At 50.7% G+C, this 14,500-nt stretch overlaps 5 protein-coding genes across 5 annotated transcripts; 2 read left to right on the forward strand and 3 right to left on the reverse strand.

Moving 5' to 3' along the window:
- Positions 1–1,768: 1,768 nt before the first annotated feature.
- On the reverse strand, positions 1,769–4,169 carry BDW74DRAFT_54302 (uncharacterized protein). Its single transcript, XM_073733116.1, has 4 exons — positions 3,815–4,169; positions 2,771–3,741; positions 2,206–2,692; positions 1,769–2,139 (listed from the first exon to the last, which is right to left on the reverse strand). The coding sequence occupies exons 1-4, from the start codon at positions 4,092–4,094 to the stop codon at positions 2,021–2,023; spliced, it is 1,857 nt and encodes a 618-aa protein (XP_073581615.1). The 5' UTR covers positions 4,095–4,169; the 3' UTR covers positions 1,769–2,020.
- A 1,490-nt stretch (positions 4,170–5,659) lies between these two features.
- BDW74DRAFT_157074 (uncharacterized protein) lies at positions 5,660–6,210 on the reverse strand. The gene is made up of 2 exons (XM_073725080.1): positions 6,156–6,210; positions 5,660–6,105 (listed from the first exon to the last, which is right to left on the reverse strand). The coding sequence occupies exons 1-2, from the start codon at positions 6,165–6,167 to the stop codon at positions 5,758–5,760; spliced, it is 360 nt and encodes a 119-aa protein (XP_073581616.1). The 5' UTR covers positions 6,168–6,210; the 3' UTR covers positions 5,660–5,757.
- A 2,587-nt stretch (positions 6,211–8,797) lies between these two features.
- On the reverse strand, positions 8,798–10,831 carry BDW74DRAFT_186556 (Zn(II)2Cys6 transcription factor; the record flags this gene model as incomplete). Its single annotated transcript, XM_073731286.1, has 4 exons — positions 8,798–8,947; positions 8,981–9,244; positions 9,314–10,682; positions 10,737–10,831. 4 exons carry the CDS (start codon positions 10,829–10,831, stop codon positions 8,798–8,800), a joined length of 1,878 nt encoding a protein of 625 aa, XP_073581617.1.
- Positions 10,832–11,053: 222 nt separating this feature from the next.
- On the forward strand, positions 11,054–12,049 carry BDW74DRAFT_186557 (uncharacterized protein; the record flags this gene model as incomplete). The annotated part of the gene is made up of 1 exon (XM_073731287.1): positions 11,054–12,049. The coding sequence occupies one exon, from the start codon at positions 11,054–11,056 to the stop codon at positions 12,047–12,049; it is 996 nt and encodes a 331-aa protein (XP_073581618.1).
- A 482-nt stretch (positions 12,050–12,531) lies between these two features.
- On the forward strand, positions 12,532–13,862 carry BDW74DRAFT_180192 (uncharacterized protein; the record flags this gene model as incomplete). Its single annotated transcript, XM_073729675.1, has 2 exons — positions 12,532–12,744; positions 13,410–13,862. The coding sequence occupies 2 exons, from the start codon at positions 12,532–12,534 to the stop codon at positions 13,860–13,862; spliced, it is 666 nt and encodes a 221-aa protein (XP_073581619.1).
- Between the last annotated feature and the right edge of the window lie 638 nt (positions 13,863–14,500).

Genomic DNA, 14,500 nt, shown 5'->3' on the forward strand with positions numbered 1-14,500 from the left:
TATCTGCAAGCTTTATAACAGGCTAATTAAATAAAAAGTAATAAAGTAATACTTTATTATAACTTTAACTACTAAAGCAGAACTCTTAGCGCTTACAGAGGCATCTAAAGTAATATACTAGTGGCGCCGAGTATTTAAGAATCTATAATTTAATTCTTAATACTATCTCTTTGTTTAATGCAATAACAAGTAAATAATTAATTTACTTATAAATAAAGACATTTAACTATGTTCTAAACTACGCCATGTTGACATCCATAACTCATGGCTTGTCAGATAAAGCCTGCCGATCCGTCTTAAACCGGTGGGATTTAAGGATATTCTGTGCGTAAGAGTAGAAGGTATAAGTCTTAAGGTTAAAGAGCCTATATAAAAGACTAAATAGAAACTAAAAGGTAGGGTAGCTTGGTTTCTAAAGATAATAAATAGTAACTAAAACTTTCTAACACTGTAAAGACAGTTTTTTTAAATATATAATACTTAATAAATTAATTATATTATTCTGCTTTAACAGGTATATCTAGTTAAATTTATTATATTACTTTGCTTTAACTAATATAATAGCTAAGAAGTTATTATATTAATACTGCTATATTATTATAATTAATACAAATAATTAATAGCTCCGGTTCCTGACGTGACAGCTAGTCACACCGTATCATTGTAACAAATCTATTGGCTGACATCAGTCCGCGCTGGCCGCGTTCCCTGACATGGCTACGCCAGGAAGTTTAACAAGGAAACCTGAATATTAAATAAACCCCTATAAACCAAATAATTGCTAACAGCCTCACGAAGCCTCTTACAAAGCAATAACACCAGGAATTTATTAAAATACTTGGAATAGTGGACATTTCTAGTATTATTCCTTCCCAAAACAGCAGTTAGTAGGCCTTAAGGGGGTGTGTCACCTAAGGCAGAGAATTCTTAGTAATTTAAGGCCTCTAACTACTAAAGTTATAAGCTAAACAGGTTTGGATGTATTAAACCTCCAAACAGTAAATAAATTCAGCTATAAATATTATTTATAGTACCTCTGCTTTTACCTATAAAAAACTCCAAAGCATTCTTAGAACTAGAAGAATACATCACGCTCTTTACCTTCAATATAATCCCTAGTATTCAATCAGTATTCCTAGCTAGTACGGTTCAAAGGCATCATACTTCGGATGAAAATCGGCCTTCGTCACGTGCAGTCTGGCCGCTCCTTCCTCCGCGCCGACGCCCCTAGAGCATGCATGCGTAGCGAACGGGATGGCCTCAATGATGTTCCTCGTGGTCTTAGTCTTGCTCCAATGGTGACTTAGACTTAGGTGACCCCGACCAATGCGCATTTGTCCACAAATGATTGAGGTTTGCAGGGAACTTTCCTCAAGGACGGTTCCCGATCAAGCGGGTGCAGGAAAATATATAACTGCATAAAACGCTCAAAGATCAGAAGTTCATCCGATAGAGAATTTCCTGAGATAGAAAGTGACGGCTTCCATTTGATTCGAGAAGCAGCCTTGACAGCTCCTACCTTTTATTTCCTTGCATACAGATATACCTAGGTAGCTACTTCTGTATGGAAGCTAGATACGCTGGTACTTCGCCGCCTCCTGCGCATTGAACCAGACGGCCGGGAAGAACGGAATCAAGTGAGAGGGAGATGAGATTGGGAAAGACTATATTCTAAGGCATGGTAGCTGGGGGGGGCCTGGGATGGGGTCTACCTTGCCAGGTTCAGCGAGGCAACTCGGATCGTGGGCTTACTTGCTATGAAACCACCTGGGGTAAACAAAGTGTGTTATGATTGTGAGGTACTAATTAAGCTCGATACCATGGAGAACGGAAAGGGTAACCAAAGAACAAACAGATCAACGTAGATGTTGTAGAGCAAGCCTACGGGGCGCGGAGCCTCGTTCCATAACCCAAGCTGCCGCCCACGATGCATGGTGCCAATAGTCAAAAAAAGAACTTAACAATGGAACCATCACTTTCGTGTTTCGGCGCGACCAAGAGAGTAATTAATTCAGCTTCTCTAATGAGACGGCACCTCGAAGCTCGACGTCTCGACACGGTTGACACTCGGAGTGGTGTTGAACACGAGCTCCAAACCCGGCGCGATCTTGCGCTGGTTGTACGAGAAGAGTTTATAGTCTGGACTCGTTAGCATCTCTACATCCGACCGTAGGTATCCTCTTCAAAAAGAAATAGAGGACTCACTCTGCGGCCCCTGCACCCCAACGGTCCCCTCAGCCCCCTGATCCTGGACATCAAAGTACCGGAACGTCGCAACATTCTGGTTCGCCTCTTCGAGGATGACCAGGAAATGGAAGTACTGGTCCTCCATGTTATATCGGGTAACATAGAACTCGACGATCAGCTTGCGATTCGGTGCATTCCCCTCGACATCCCAGTAGATTCCGTGCGGCTTGCCCTTGGTGATCTTGAGGTCTTTCCAGAGCGGGAAGAGCGAGTAGGGCGCTAGACCATCGCGGAAGGGGAGTTGCTGGCCTGTTCGTACACTTGCGGGGCTTGCGGTGGGTGCTTGGTCGAGGCAGATCATCCCGTTGTCAATGATCCAGAGTGTGGATGACGAGTGGCCGTAGAGCGACACGGCGAAGGGGATATCGAGCTTGAAGGCCTGGTCGTCGACGTCATCAGGGGCACCGGAGAGACCGCCGACGATAACTTTGGGGTTGCGGAGGGTCTAGGGTTACAGAAGGGTGCATGTTAGCCCGAACCGGACGAGGTGCCGAAGATGTGGGAGATAGGATCGCTGGCTTACCACGGCGTTGGGGAGCTCGGAGGGATCTGCGCGGCGGGGCTCCTCGGGCTGCGGCTCAGGCTCAGGTTGACGTTCTGGCTGTGGGGGTGGTGCTGCGGCGGCTTCGGTGAGTTGCTCGACGACGTTCTTGTGCTGGGCGACGAGGTCGTCGAGGTGGATTTTGACCGCGATATCGTGGGCTTTCGTCTTTGCTTCGAGGAGTTGAGCTTCGACAGTGCGGATTGTTGTTAGGGCTACGGAGAGCTGCGTGAGAAGGGCGTCTGCTTCGGCGATTTCGCCGTGGCGGGCGAGCAGGTTTGCTTTGTCGGAGAGGTACTTGATGTGCTCGAGGGCGGAGAGGGCTTTGGGAAGGTTTGTGCAGGAGATTGTTACGAGGGTTGTTGCTTCCTTGGCAGCAGGGGTGATGGCTTCGATGTTTCCTGTTAGGAGGGGTCCGATGCCTGGGGTAGGTCTGTAGGCGTCCAGGTTATAGCGGCCGGTATCGTTGACCAGCACGGCTACCAGACGCAAGATGGACTTTTCGTATGCAGTGACAGACGACGCGTACAGTCGGCTGCTGTCAACGCCTGCTCTAGCCTGGGAAGATATCTCCTCGGTGAGGGCGGCAATGCGACGGATCTCCTTGTGGTAGGAGACTACGATGTATTGCCATGCGATGAGGGTAACAGTGGTGAGGGAGACAACAGGGAAGGGGGATAGCAGGCTGATCACCAGGCCAACGGTGAAGGTGCTTCCCCCGAGGACCTGTTCGAATGTCGAGGCAATGGACGTCCACTGGAGATAGGCAAAGCGTGCCTGCCAGGAGAAGTAGCGGTTCTGGTGAACAGCGACGATACCAAGGACAGTCGCGAAGATTAGGTCATAGTATCCGACAATGGGAGAAGCCGATGCACAGGAGGCAGTGGCCGACCCTTGGGCGCTCAATTTTCCGATGTATGGGTAGAACAAGGCAATGAGGATGATGCTTGCTACTGTAGTACCAGGCGGAGTGTGATGTTAGAGAACTTTGGATATCAGGCAACATAAAAGATGGAAATAACGTACGCTTATGATTCTCGACATAGGTAACAACCTGGTGCAGGGATTGGGCGGGTGGAGCCTGCGCCGGTGCCGGTTGGGACTGGGAAGGAGGGTCCTGGGGAGTATGGGGAAGTTGGGGGTATTGGGCAGGGTCCTGCGAGACTTGGACAAGTTGAGGGGCTTGGGGTTCTTCAGCGGCCTGCGTGGTCTCAGTAGCCTGAGGAGCCTGAGTAGCCTCAGTAGCTTGAGGAGGTTGAGGAGGCACGGCGGCCAAAGATTCGGTCGGCGGAACGTTCGCTGACATTATGAGCGGGGGGCGAACAACTGCGAAGCTTAGAAACGTCAACTGAGTTGACGATGCTCTGGAAGCAGGAACTGGGTGAGGAATGAGGTGTAACAAGAAGGAGCGAGGGGATGGGGTGGCAATCCATATAAGTCCCCAAGTCCGCCATACACCCTGCTAGCCATACCCCAGGTAGGTCCAACGGAATTAATCATCAGCCAGCCTGCGGTCTGCTCATCAACAAACACACGATGGCTGGCTGGAAGGTATCCTCGTCATGTCGCAACCCCGCATGAAGAGCTAGGTATTCGTGCTGGCAAAGCACATACACGGGTCAGAAAAGAGGGGAACTCTTAACGATTCGACCTAGTTCATGCTGTGTATCCCCAAGTCATGCATATAGATGCCTTCAGCTTAGCCACTGGTTACCATAGGCCGCTGTGGCTTAGGACTGCAAGCTTCGGCTTATCCGCGGAAGTTCGAGGGAGGGGGTGGACGCTAAATGGTTCGTGATCGGGGAACGCAAACAAAGACATCCAGCTCGGAAATCTGCATGTTCATGCAACTTGGGGAACTGTCTGCATGGGTGATGGCGTAAGCCCACGCTGAGCCACTGAGCGTTCTTCAGCAGAGACAGGACGGCGTGTGGCCGCCAATAGGGAGGCGCGGCATGCCCGGAAGACCCCTGCAAATGCAGTCCGAGCGACCCCGTCACCTTGGGCACAGACCAGTGGCTGGCTGGCTGGATGCCGTCAGCGCAAGACCAGGATAGAACTAGCCTTTGAATTGATCTGAAGAAGAGGGGTTTTTGGTGACTTCCCCGATCGGCCTCTCCGAGACCCTGGCTGTTGAGGCACGAGACCCGTACTGGTGGCGTCTGTGCATGAAGTGAAGTATTCACAGACCTATTCTGCATTAGCTGAGCATAGTCCTGGTCACAGCTTGATTGGCTCACTTCCGCCTGCTGTTTGAGCAAAATGTCTGCAAATTGTGGTTCTTTCGCAGGCCGAGTCACGAATAGCGGAGCGAAATCCGTACCCTAGGCCTGGGGTCATGCCCAACGTCGACGACCAAGATTTCCCAATCCTTCGAAAAACACATTTTACGTCGCGATTGCATCAGGTGAAGGTTTGCTTCTGATAGACCCTACTCCATGTAGGCATCTAGTTTATAATGTGGTTCTAGCAACTTATACCTGCATGTGGCCTCCCTGATACGCAATGCAACCCTTCTTCCAAGCTTCTAGGGCTACCATCTCACGTGGAAAACCACGAGAATCTCCCACAGTCCTCTTTTGCCCATATCCAGGAAAGTCTGATAACGTATTGTCGGTGGATGAGTTCAGCTACAGTTCTGGTATTCTGCGGTTAATTCTGTTGACCTAGCGTTATGGGTCGATCCCTGTCTACAAAGTTCTACCTTGGTAGGTACCTAACGTATACACCGCGCCCGCAAATACACAAGACAAGGTAATCGTACAGGACCTGTCCTCCGGCAGAAACAATTACTCAGTACAAAGACTGCGAAGGTACTGCTCCGTTGGTCGTGACTCCCCCGATGCTCTACTCATACCATGGAATCTGCCCTAGCAATGTGAACCAGTTCAATATATTCATACATATAGAAGGCTGGATTCAGCAACCAAGCTCAACCTTAACAACCACTGTACAAACATTGACACGAATCACTGACAAACAACCTCACTACTAACAAACGTCTCGCTCTCGCCAAGATCAAAGCACGTCTCCTCGGTACTAAGCTCGTACTCGCCGTACAGAGTGTCCTCACCACATCCAGAGGCAGTGTAAAGCTTCAGGACCGGGCTGGTAGAAGCGTCGTCGCAGGTACCGGAGTAAACATGGGCGCTGAACGATTGGATCGGCAGGTTCTGGACGGGATCGCAGGCGCCAGAGAAAAGGTTCGCCGCGAGGATGCTGGGCGTTGCGCAGGAAGCGTAGTAGAAGCCGCTGAAGGAGACGGTGAGGGTGGCCGAGGCGGTGCCGGCGACGAAGGGGATGATGGGGAGGAGGTTCTGGAAGAAACGTCAGTAGTTGACACTTGATATGGTGAAAGAGAGCTTACCCTGAGCTGCATGGTGGGCGATTTCAGAGGGCAGGTCTTGATGACTGAAGAGTACTGATGAGAAGATATCGATGGTTGATGATGAAGAAACAGAGGAATGGAGTACACGGGCAACCTTTTATACCTAAGCAACCTGTGAAGCCCCGAGTTCCGGTTTATCGCAGGACGCCGCAAGCTCGTTCCCTCTGCAAAAGCAAGGAAAGCTTGCGTAACCACGGTCAAGACCAAGCTCCTTCAGCATCCCTTGGCACCTGTCAAGCAGGACGTTATCAGATCCATACTCCCGAACTGGAATGGCCGGCGCGTGGGATAAGCATCCTGTCAGCATGTTGTAAGGATTAGGGCTCCACTGTGGGGGCTTCAGGCTAGGTTTGTCTTAGCAGGCATAGGGATGCAGAAGCCTACTCGGAGAAACCCCGAAGTACCAGACAAATGATGTGTACAGGGGAAGCAAAAGGGCGAAATGCAGTTGCAGTCGTGATATGGTGGTATATACCGACTTGATTCAGGTGCTGTCTGTAGTACAGCTAAACTAGATATAGTAACCGCCGCGAGCGAGCTCGACATTACCCCGAGGTTTGTAAGTTCCCTTCTAGGTCGCTAGACGTTCATCTCGTTCTCCAGTCCAACTACATCTCCTGCTTGGGTGAAAAGCTCAGTTCGGCACCTGCAAGTTCAAGCTATAGGGCTGTACTGTGTTATTACTTCCTTATGGTACCAATGGCGGCGATGCCGGCGTTGGCTTACGGGATAGTTTGCTTATGGAGTCTTGTGAGAACCAACAACATGTTTAGTTCAGTTGATTATGCAGGTTTAAAGGCATCGAGATGATGGATTGCGGACGGGTCTAGGGCGGGAACGGTCTGCCGAAATGAGCGGTCATCCTTAAGAGGCAGAAAAAGTACAATTTTGGGCAAGCGCTGAGTTCGGATGTGTATTCCCCAGGATAAAAGTGGCCATCTACCTAGCTTTTATCAGAGTTAATAACCCATTGTTGTAGCTCGCCGCGTGGGTGTTACCAGTCAGGAAAGTGCAATTATTTCTTTGAAAGCTTTGAAAGAACATGTCAACAAGTCTCGTTCTTTTTGTACCCTGTAGATTGACGGAAGACCGGATCACTCGGACCTTGGCGTAATGGGATTGAACATAATACAGCATGGGTTGGTTGGTTGCGTAGGTACCTAGGTAGCAAGACATGCGTGTGGCTGTGCTTCTTGGTTCTAATGTACATATTATGTTACAACGTCAGACCACCCCAGCCTCAACAACTTCCAGTTCACATGTTTCTTGGCCATGCTAAGTACCTTACCTATGCCTGTACCCCGCTGGTCTCAAAGTCTCCCTCTTAAGTATTTTCCTGCAGCTCGTTGTCTACATACCACGATACTACCAGTATAATACCCTGTTTCCTAGGTGACTACGTATCAAATACCTTTCCCACCTATTCCCAACATACCTATTTGGTCCTGCTCTCATCGAAAAGGTATACTGGAGCTCAATGGATTGGGCATTCACAAAGAAGGAAATTGCATTCCTCTTAGTAATAGTGCCTTGTTGCATCATCATGTCCCCTTTCACCATGGCATATGACAGTGTTAAGAGCGCATGGCAGAAGAGGATGAGGAGTCGGAATCCAGAGGCTTATCAGAAGCCTCCTCGTCGGCGTTTGACGTCTCCACTGGACCTGTTACCCGTAGATGGAGCGGGGGCGAGCCGCGACCTGACCCCGGACAATGGGTACAACGACAACGCCACGGAGAGATTACATCAACCATATTGTGACCAACGCGAATCGAGCTTCTTCAACTTACCGCCTGAAATCAGAACAATGGTCTACCGGGAAATCCTCACCTTTCCATTTCCTCTACGCGTTCAGTTCCGGACATCCAGTGACAGGCTGCGCAGCGAGCACGTCGACGTCCAAATGCTCCGGGCGAAAGAAAAAACCATTCCCCGAGACAGATGGAGAAATCTCGAACAGCGGTATGGGAAGAGCCTTGCTTGGAGCGTGTTAGGCTTGCTTGCCTGTTGCCGTAGGGTGTACGCCTCTTCGCTGGGTACACAATCGCACACACTACCATGTACTGACGACACGCAGATACACAGAAAGCATACCAGTCCTCTACACATCCAACACCCTAGTGTTCACGCAACACGCACACCTTCTGATCATAGCCCTGGAGCGTACCACTGCCCCCTCGCAACTCTCCACAATCCAGTCCATCCGAATCAATATGTCCATCTGGCCTGTCGAAGCTAGCAGGGTGCTTTACGATGATGAACGGTCAAGGTGGCGCCGAGCCTGTAATGTGTTGGCCGGTATGGGCGGGCTACACAGTTTGGTCGTGCAGTTTTCGAGCCCCGCAGAACTTATGAACGGGTCGCGGGCTGATGTGCTCTCGTTTCTGGAGGATATGGCTGATATTCGCGTTGAGCATTTTGTGGTGTATTGTGGGGTGGGGGTTTATTTATCTAGGCCCGTGGAAGAGTCTGAGAGGTTTGCTGCTGGTGTGCCGTTTTCGTTTGGCGAGGCGCCGAGGGGGTTTTATATGCTTGAGTGGAAGGATTATCTTGGGGGGAATTGATGATAGCTTAGTTAGGTATATTTAGATACGAGCAGGAGGTATAATGTTGAAGCTGGTCTAGATGTTACTTGCGGCAAGCGACAGTATTCCCTTGAGCGTCTCGCTTTCTTCTGTATATCCGTATCCTGTGCCATCTGGGTCAGAACGTGCATCCTCCTCTCCTGCGCTTGAAGAACATCCCGCGATCGGAGGCCAAGTCATACCCCGCTCTATATCTCTGTCCCTCCCTTTGTTTCTCACTGATGAGGGGGACCCCATTGATGATGCGGAGTAGGAAGTCTGCTCACAGACATCCTTCACAATGGCATTCAGATCTACTTCCCATGAGTGTCTAGGCTCTCGCGCCAGCAGTGCCTCGAGAAGATGTACCCCTCGCGTGGCAATCATGTTCGAAGGCCCGTCAGCCAACATTTCGAGCCCGTCGTTGATGAGCTGGCGGTGGTATGTCGCGTCAGCATCTGGATGGTCGCGTGGTCGGTGGAAGAGGTCTAGGCAAAGGATTATCTACGTTTAAGTTAGTACACATGCTTCTTTGCGTAATGATAGAAATACTCGCAAAGGTCGTGGACATACACTAGCCGTAACCCCAAATGCCTGCATAATCCACAATACCGGTGCATTTGTGTCCAATCTAGCCTCCTTCTGCTCCTTGATAATAGTTCTAGCGGCAGCAACACACGTCTTTCTGGTCCTTAAAAATACCGGATCGCGAAAGCTAAGCGCTAGGAATTTTCGATGGATCATGATGACCTTGTGAGACAGGCTTATTGCTAGGCAACGTCGCGCCCACGGGACATACGTTGGCCAAGTTGGGTCAATGGGAACATTCTGCAGGAACGGAGGGAGCCCGGTCGTTGCGAGGGAGCGCAGTTGCTGATCGTGCTCGAGAACTTGTTCGTACCGCGTATAAAGTGTTTGCGTTGCTTTTGTACTGTCATGTAATGAACACATTATAGTGGCGACTTTGTAGAAGAAATTGCTGTATGCAGCGTGTGACGGAACATCATCCTTTGCTTCTTCATCATTCCGATCAGTGCCCGTTTGTCGCGGAATCAGGTAGCTCTCAAAGAAAGGAATGGAGAACCAGTCCTGGATGCAGATTTGGCGCCAGGCACCGCTAGCTTCTCGATGTTGAAGACCGAGACACTGCCCGATTCTGGCTGCTGGCGCAATTAATACAGAGAGGCTGTTCGAGAACCCCAGTAGATGCGCGGACATTGTTAATGTTCCTACGGCCTGGATGGCATACACTGAGTGGCATGCTGTGAAGTCTGCATGGTGGAGACACGTTGAGACAGCTTTGTACCACCGCTGGGCAAGACACGTCTGCTGCCACGGCTGGAAGCCCCAGCTCTCTGCGGACCGACCGGGAGCGCAGGAGATAGCGCCGCAGAGAACCGCGAAGAAGAGGGCTAGCCACTGGAGGTCGACGGAGTGATGACTGACTCTGCCCTGAGCGACGCGATAGAATGCGTCCACTTGATTCAAAAACTCATTCTCGTCAAAAGAGCCATGGTACCATAGCACATTATCACAATGAAAAGCAACTAGACGTTCGACTAGTGCTCTTCGAGGCAGTAGTAGCTGGAGATATGCCCCGGCCGAGGCTCTATCTGGCCCTGGACTTAGGGCTTGTTGCCCGTAACCCCGATCATCGACCTCGGCCGTCACATCGCCCGGAGATTGTATGTTCAGGCTATTGCAGTAGGTCGGGTTCTTGCGACGACCCCAGGCTAGGAATTCGAGGATTGTTGCTGCATCGCCGATCTCCGCGTCTGGTTCTGCTGCTCGCTCAACTGCATTGTCCGCGGCCGGGGTCATCGGAGGTCTATTTGCTTGTGACAGCTCCAGCACGGTCGCTTCTAGCTGTTGCACTCGAGCCTGTAGCTTCTCGACTAGAGAGTCGCTCTTGTTCTCCTTGCTGCGTGTACAGGTCGTTCCTCTGTTCTTATCAGCATCTATCTCAAAAGATAATTTAGGTCGATAAGGAGGATACCGTCTTGTGCAATTCCGACAGGGCACAACCTTGTCGCAGCGGATCTTGCGGCGGGTGCACTCGACACAAGCCAGGCGTTGGCGAGCAGCGCTCATTTCGCTTATGGTCGGCCGAGATATGATTGAATGAGTGATTATGTCGTGTAACTTTCAAGGTTGGAGAGCAAGGAGGGGGTGAGCGTCTTTATCAGCTCGGCCGAGCGGGGCTTGCGTCTCCAACTCTCCTCCAACGCGCTGATAAGGCTTTATAAACCAAGAACATACGTACCTAATACCCATACATGCACACAGGACACGCATACATCTAACAGAGTCAAAATGGCGCCTACTCGGTATACAAATCGCCCCATCCCACGAATCTCCCTGCGGGATTTCGACACCCGCATTGACGAAATAACCTCCGAGCTCATCGACGCCTCCGAAAACGTCGGCTTCTTCACGATAACGGACCATGGCATCTCTGACACCGATATCGACTCCATGTTCGCACTATCAGAATCGTTCTTCTCTCTGCCAGATGAAATCAAGGCAACAGTCCCCTGGAACCCCAACAATGTCGGCTGGGAGAAGAACTCCCAAGTCCGGCCGTCTACGGGCCAACCCGATACGAAGGAGTCGTATCAGCTGCAGTTCGGCGAGAATATGAACGGCGTCTGGCTGGACGATAAGCATATCGATGGCTTTCGGACAAAGTGTCTACAGTTCATGCACCAGGTCCAAGGCGTCTCGGAGCTGCTTATGCGCTGCTTCGCGCGCGGTTTAGGATTTCCCGATGACTTCTTCGTCAAAGCACACGATATCTCCCGATCGAATTGCCAGACGACGTGTCGACTGCTGCACTACTTCGCTCTCCCGCCCCCGTCACAGTCAGCAGCAGAAGGCAAAACGTACCACCGCGCCGGCGCGCACGCAGACTGGGACTTCCTGACCCTCCTCTTCCAAAAAGAAGGACAGTCGGGCCTAGAAATCTGTCCTGGGCGCGAAGTGGTGACGGAATTCGGAATCGGCGATGAGTGGACCAAGATTGAACCCGTTGCCGGCGAGATCGTGTGTAATATCGGTGATCTGCTGATGAGCTGGTCGGATGATCGGTTCAAGAGCACTTTCCACCGCGTTAAGGCGCCGGAAGATGATGGGGATTATTTCGGGGATAGGTATAGCATTGCGTTCTTCAATCAGCCGTGTAAGGATGCGGTGATTCAGGGGCCGGGGAAGAAGTATCCTGTTGTTACTGGTGAGGAGTTCAATCGGAATGCGATGCAGAGGAATTTCAGGGCCTTACAGGAGAAGTTGAAGGCTTTGGAGGGGAATTAAACCTCTTATCATTGAAACTCATTTTCGTTTTGCACACTGTTCCTAGTTGATGATTGGTATATCATTGGGAAAGCCAAGGTTCCTATATTGCTCACTCTTTTCTTCTTCCATGGCTCTATCAGTTGCTTGATGCGGGCATATATCCGCACAGCTTTGTAGGTGAGGCAATTATCACCTTCAAAATATAGATCCCCTTCACATCCAAGTTACCGTCGGTGTTTTGCAAGGCGAGCGCTCCTGCGAAGTGGGGGCTTAGGGACAACGGTCGACTGAGAAGGGTGACTGAGCCGTCCCTCTGGCTCTTGCTCCATCGGTGACTTCTTGCTGCCTGTTGGGCTTTCTTTGCTGTATGATTATAATGGTGCTGGCGGATATGCGACAGTGGCGCATTAGACTTTCGACTTCAGATCGTTTACAGCTTTGCGTCGATCGTTGGCCGGCTCTGTTTTCCCGTCCGCTATCGGCCGCCTCCTAGATGTAGAATGTCCCGCTGGCGGGAAATCTGCATCTGTGGCATCCGGTATAGCATGATGCATCGAGGGGTCTCTATCAAGGGAGAGCTGAGGCAGAAGGTCGAAGCTGTCTATGAGGGCGTAGTGAACGCCTGCCTAGACGCCGCGCTATTCAGTGACGAACTTGTCGAGGAGAGCCATGACAGAAACTCTAAAGCCCGCCATATCTGCCTCCTTGAAAAGGTATTAGAGTCTCTTCAAGCACTCCACTTGGCATACTGGGATGGCTGGGGTCTTTCTGAATCTCTTGCGGCGTCGATATTGACAAGCTGCACTATACAGGACGCCTAAGGAAAGTATACTACAGTCCACACTTTAGACCGCTAATCGTGATATTTCCACTCTTGTCGTGTTATGCGCCTTACTCACAAAGGCCGACGCGGTGACCGCGCTATTTGATACCATATGGGGCGAGGATACGCATTGCAAGGCCCCCGGGACCATAACACATACATCCTAGGCAAAATCGGCCGCCACAATGTAGTCCTTGTCCCTATTCCTAGGATGAGAAAAGGCGCCGCGTCCCAAGAAGCCTTATGTGCACGCTTTAAGTACCAATCTATTAGCATTGCTCTTGTGGTTGAAAACTGTGGCGGAGTCCCCGCTGGTAGTGACCCGGGGAGATGGGGAGCTGATTCTTAGTGATGCCGTGATAGGTGACTGCATCGTACAATATGATCTTGGCCGACAGTATCCCAACGACTTCGCCACCAGACCAGGTCATGATACCCATCACTTTCCGCCGACGCGGGTACAGGGCTTGCTTTCGAAGCTCAAGACATCGCGTGTAAAAGAAGTCCTTGAGACGAATCTTCATCAACACATTAAAACGCTGAGCACGCAGCTAGGGCCTCGAGCAACAAGCTATCCTGGCGCCGACAAAGACCATCTCTCCTATCAGTCCGAATACCGCCACAAGCACTATAACGCCAGTGAGGATCCAATCTGTCGAACTTGCTCTAAGTCGCCAGATCAGGGCTGCAAAGAAGCCAGAAACCTCTCGTGCAAAGACACTGGCTGCGACATGGGGAGCTTGGTCAAACGCAGCCGCCTCGAAGGCGACAATAGAAACGAAATTCGCCCCGCCTCTGAAAGTCCATATTGGCGCCACTGGATCAGGGGACACAGTAATGAAGTCCGGGCTGCACCGCGACGACATCGCTAAGCAGCATGGGCTGATCGCCTTTGTGCCTGCGACATCTTTCCGACTCTCGTTATCAAGGGCATATGCGACTACGCTGATAGCCATAAGCACAAGTACTGGCAGAGATACGCTTTTGTCACTGCCGCAGCGTGTATGAAGACATTCTTTGATGTGTGGACTGGCTGAAATCTCAGTTCACGTTTTCAATGATAGTGATAGATTGTTTGCCGCTCCTCTACGATTCTATGTCATCAACTAAGAGCAAGCCTCGAACGCGCCTGGTTCCTGGAGTGAACCTTCTATGATTCGCTTCAGGACGAGGCCTGGGAGCCCGACTGGTCCATGGATCTGGCATGGCTAAAGCCGACTTCCGAGCCATAGAACGAAGAGATGCCAAAGACCAATCATTTACAGTCATTCAGTGCGCTAACCGCCGCTAAGCTTCCATCGCTTCAAGACGAACCAATGGAATGATGTGCAATGGGGTGATGTGGATCCTCGGCTGGAAGTATACGTAAGTCGGCCTCGTGGCGCAGGAACCGTGGAAAACTCTTCCTCTCCCACGCGTTTAATTCCGTGGCTGCCTGGCAGACCGATCAGTATGGAATTGTGTAAATCCGAGTCAGTGCCTCTCAAGTCTAGACTCTCGCTGCTTCCGGTTAGCCACGAATCTGAATCTGTGCGACGCAGTGCGCTTACGTATATCTACTGCTTTAGTGCACCACAGTTGGGAATAAGATACACTCTAGACTTGTGTATACCTCACTCTTTACCACCCCCTGGGCGTCTAGATTT

The sequence above is a fragment of the Aspergillus multicolor genome (genome assembly GCF_047715735.1).
Source record: "Aspergillus multicolor strain CBS 133.54 unplaced genomic scaffold BDW74scaffold_21, whole genome shotgun sequence".
Taxonomy (NCBI): Eukaryota; Fungi; Ascomycota; class Eurotiomycetes; order Eurotiales; family Aspergillaceae; genus Aspergillus; species Aspergillus multicolor.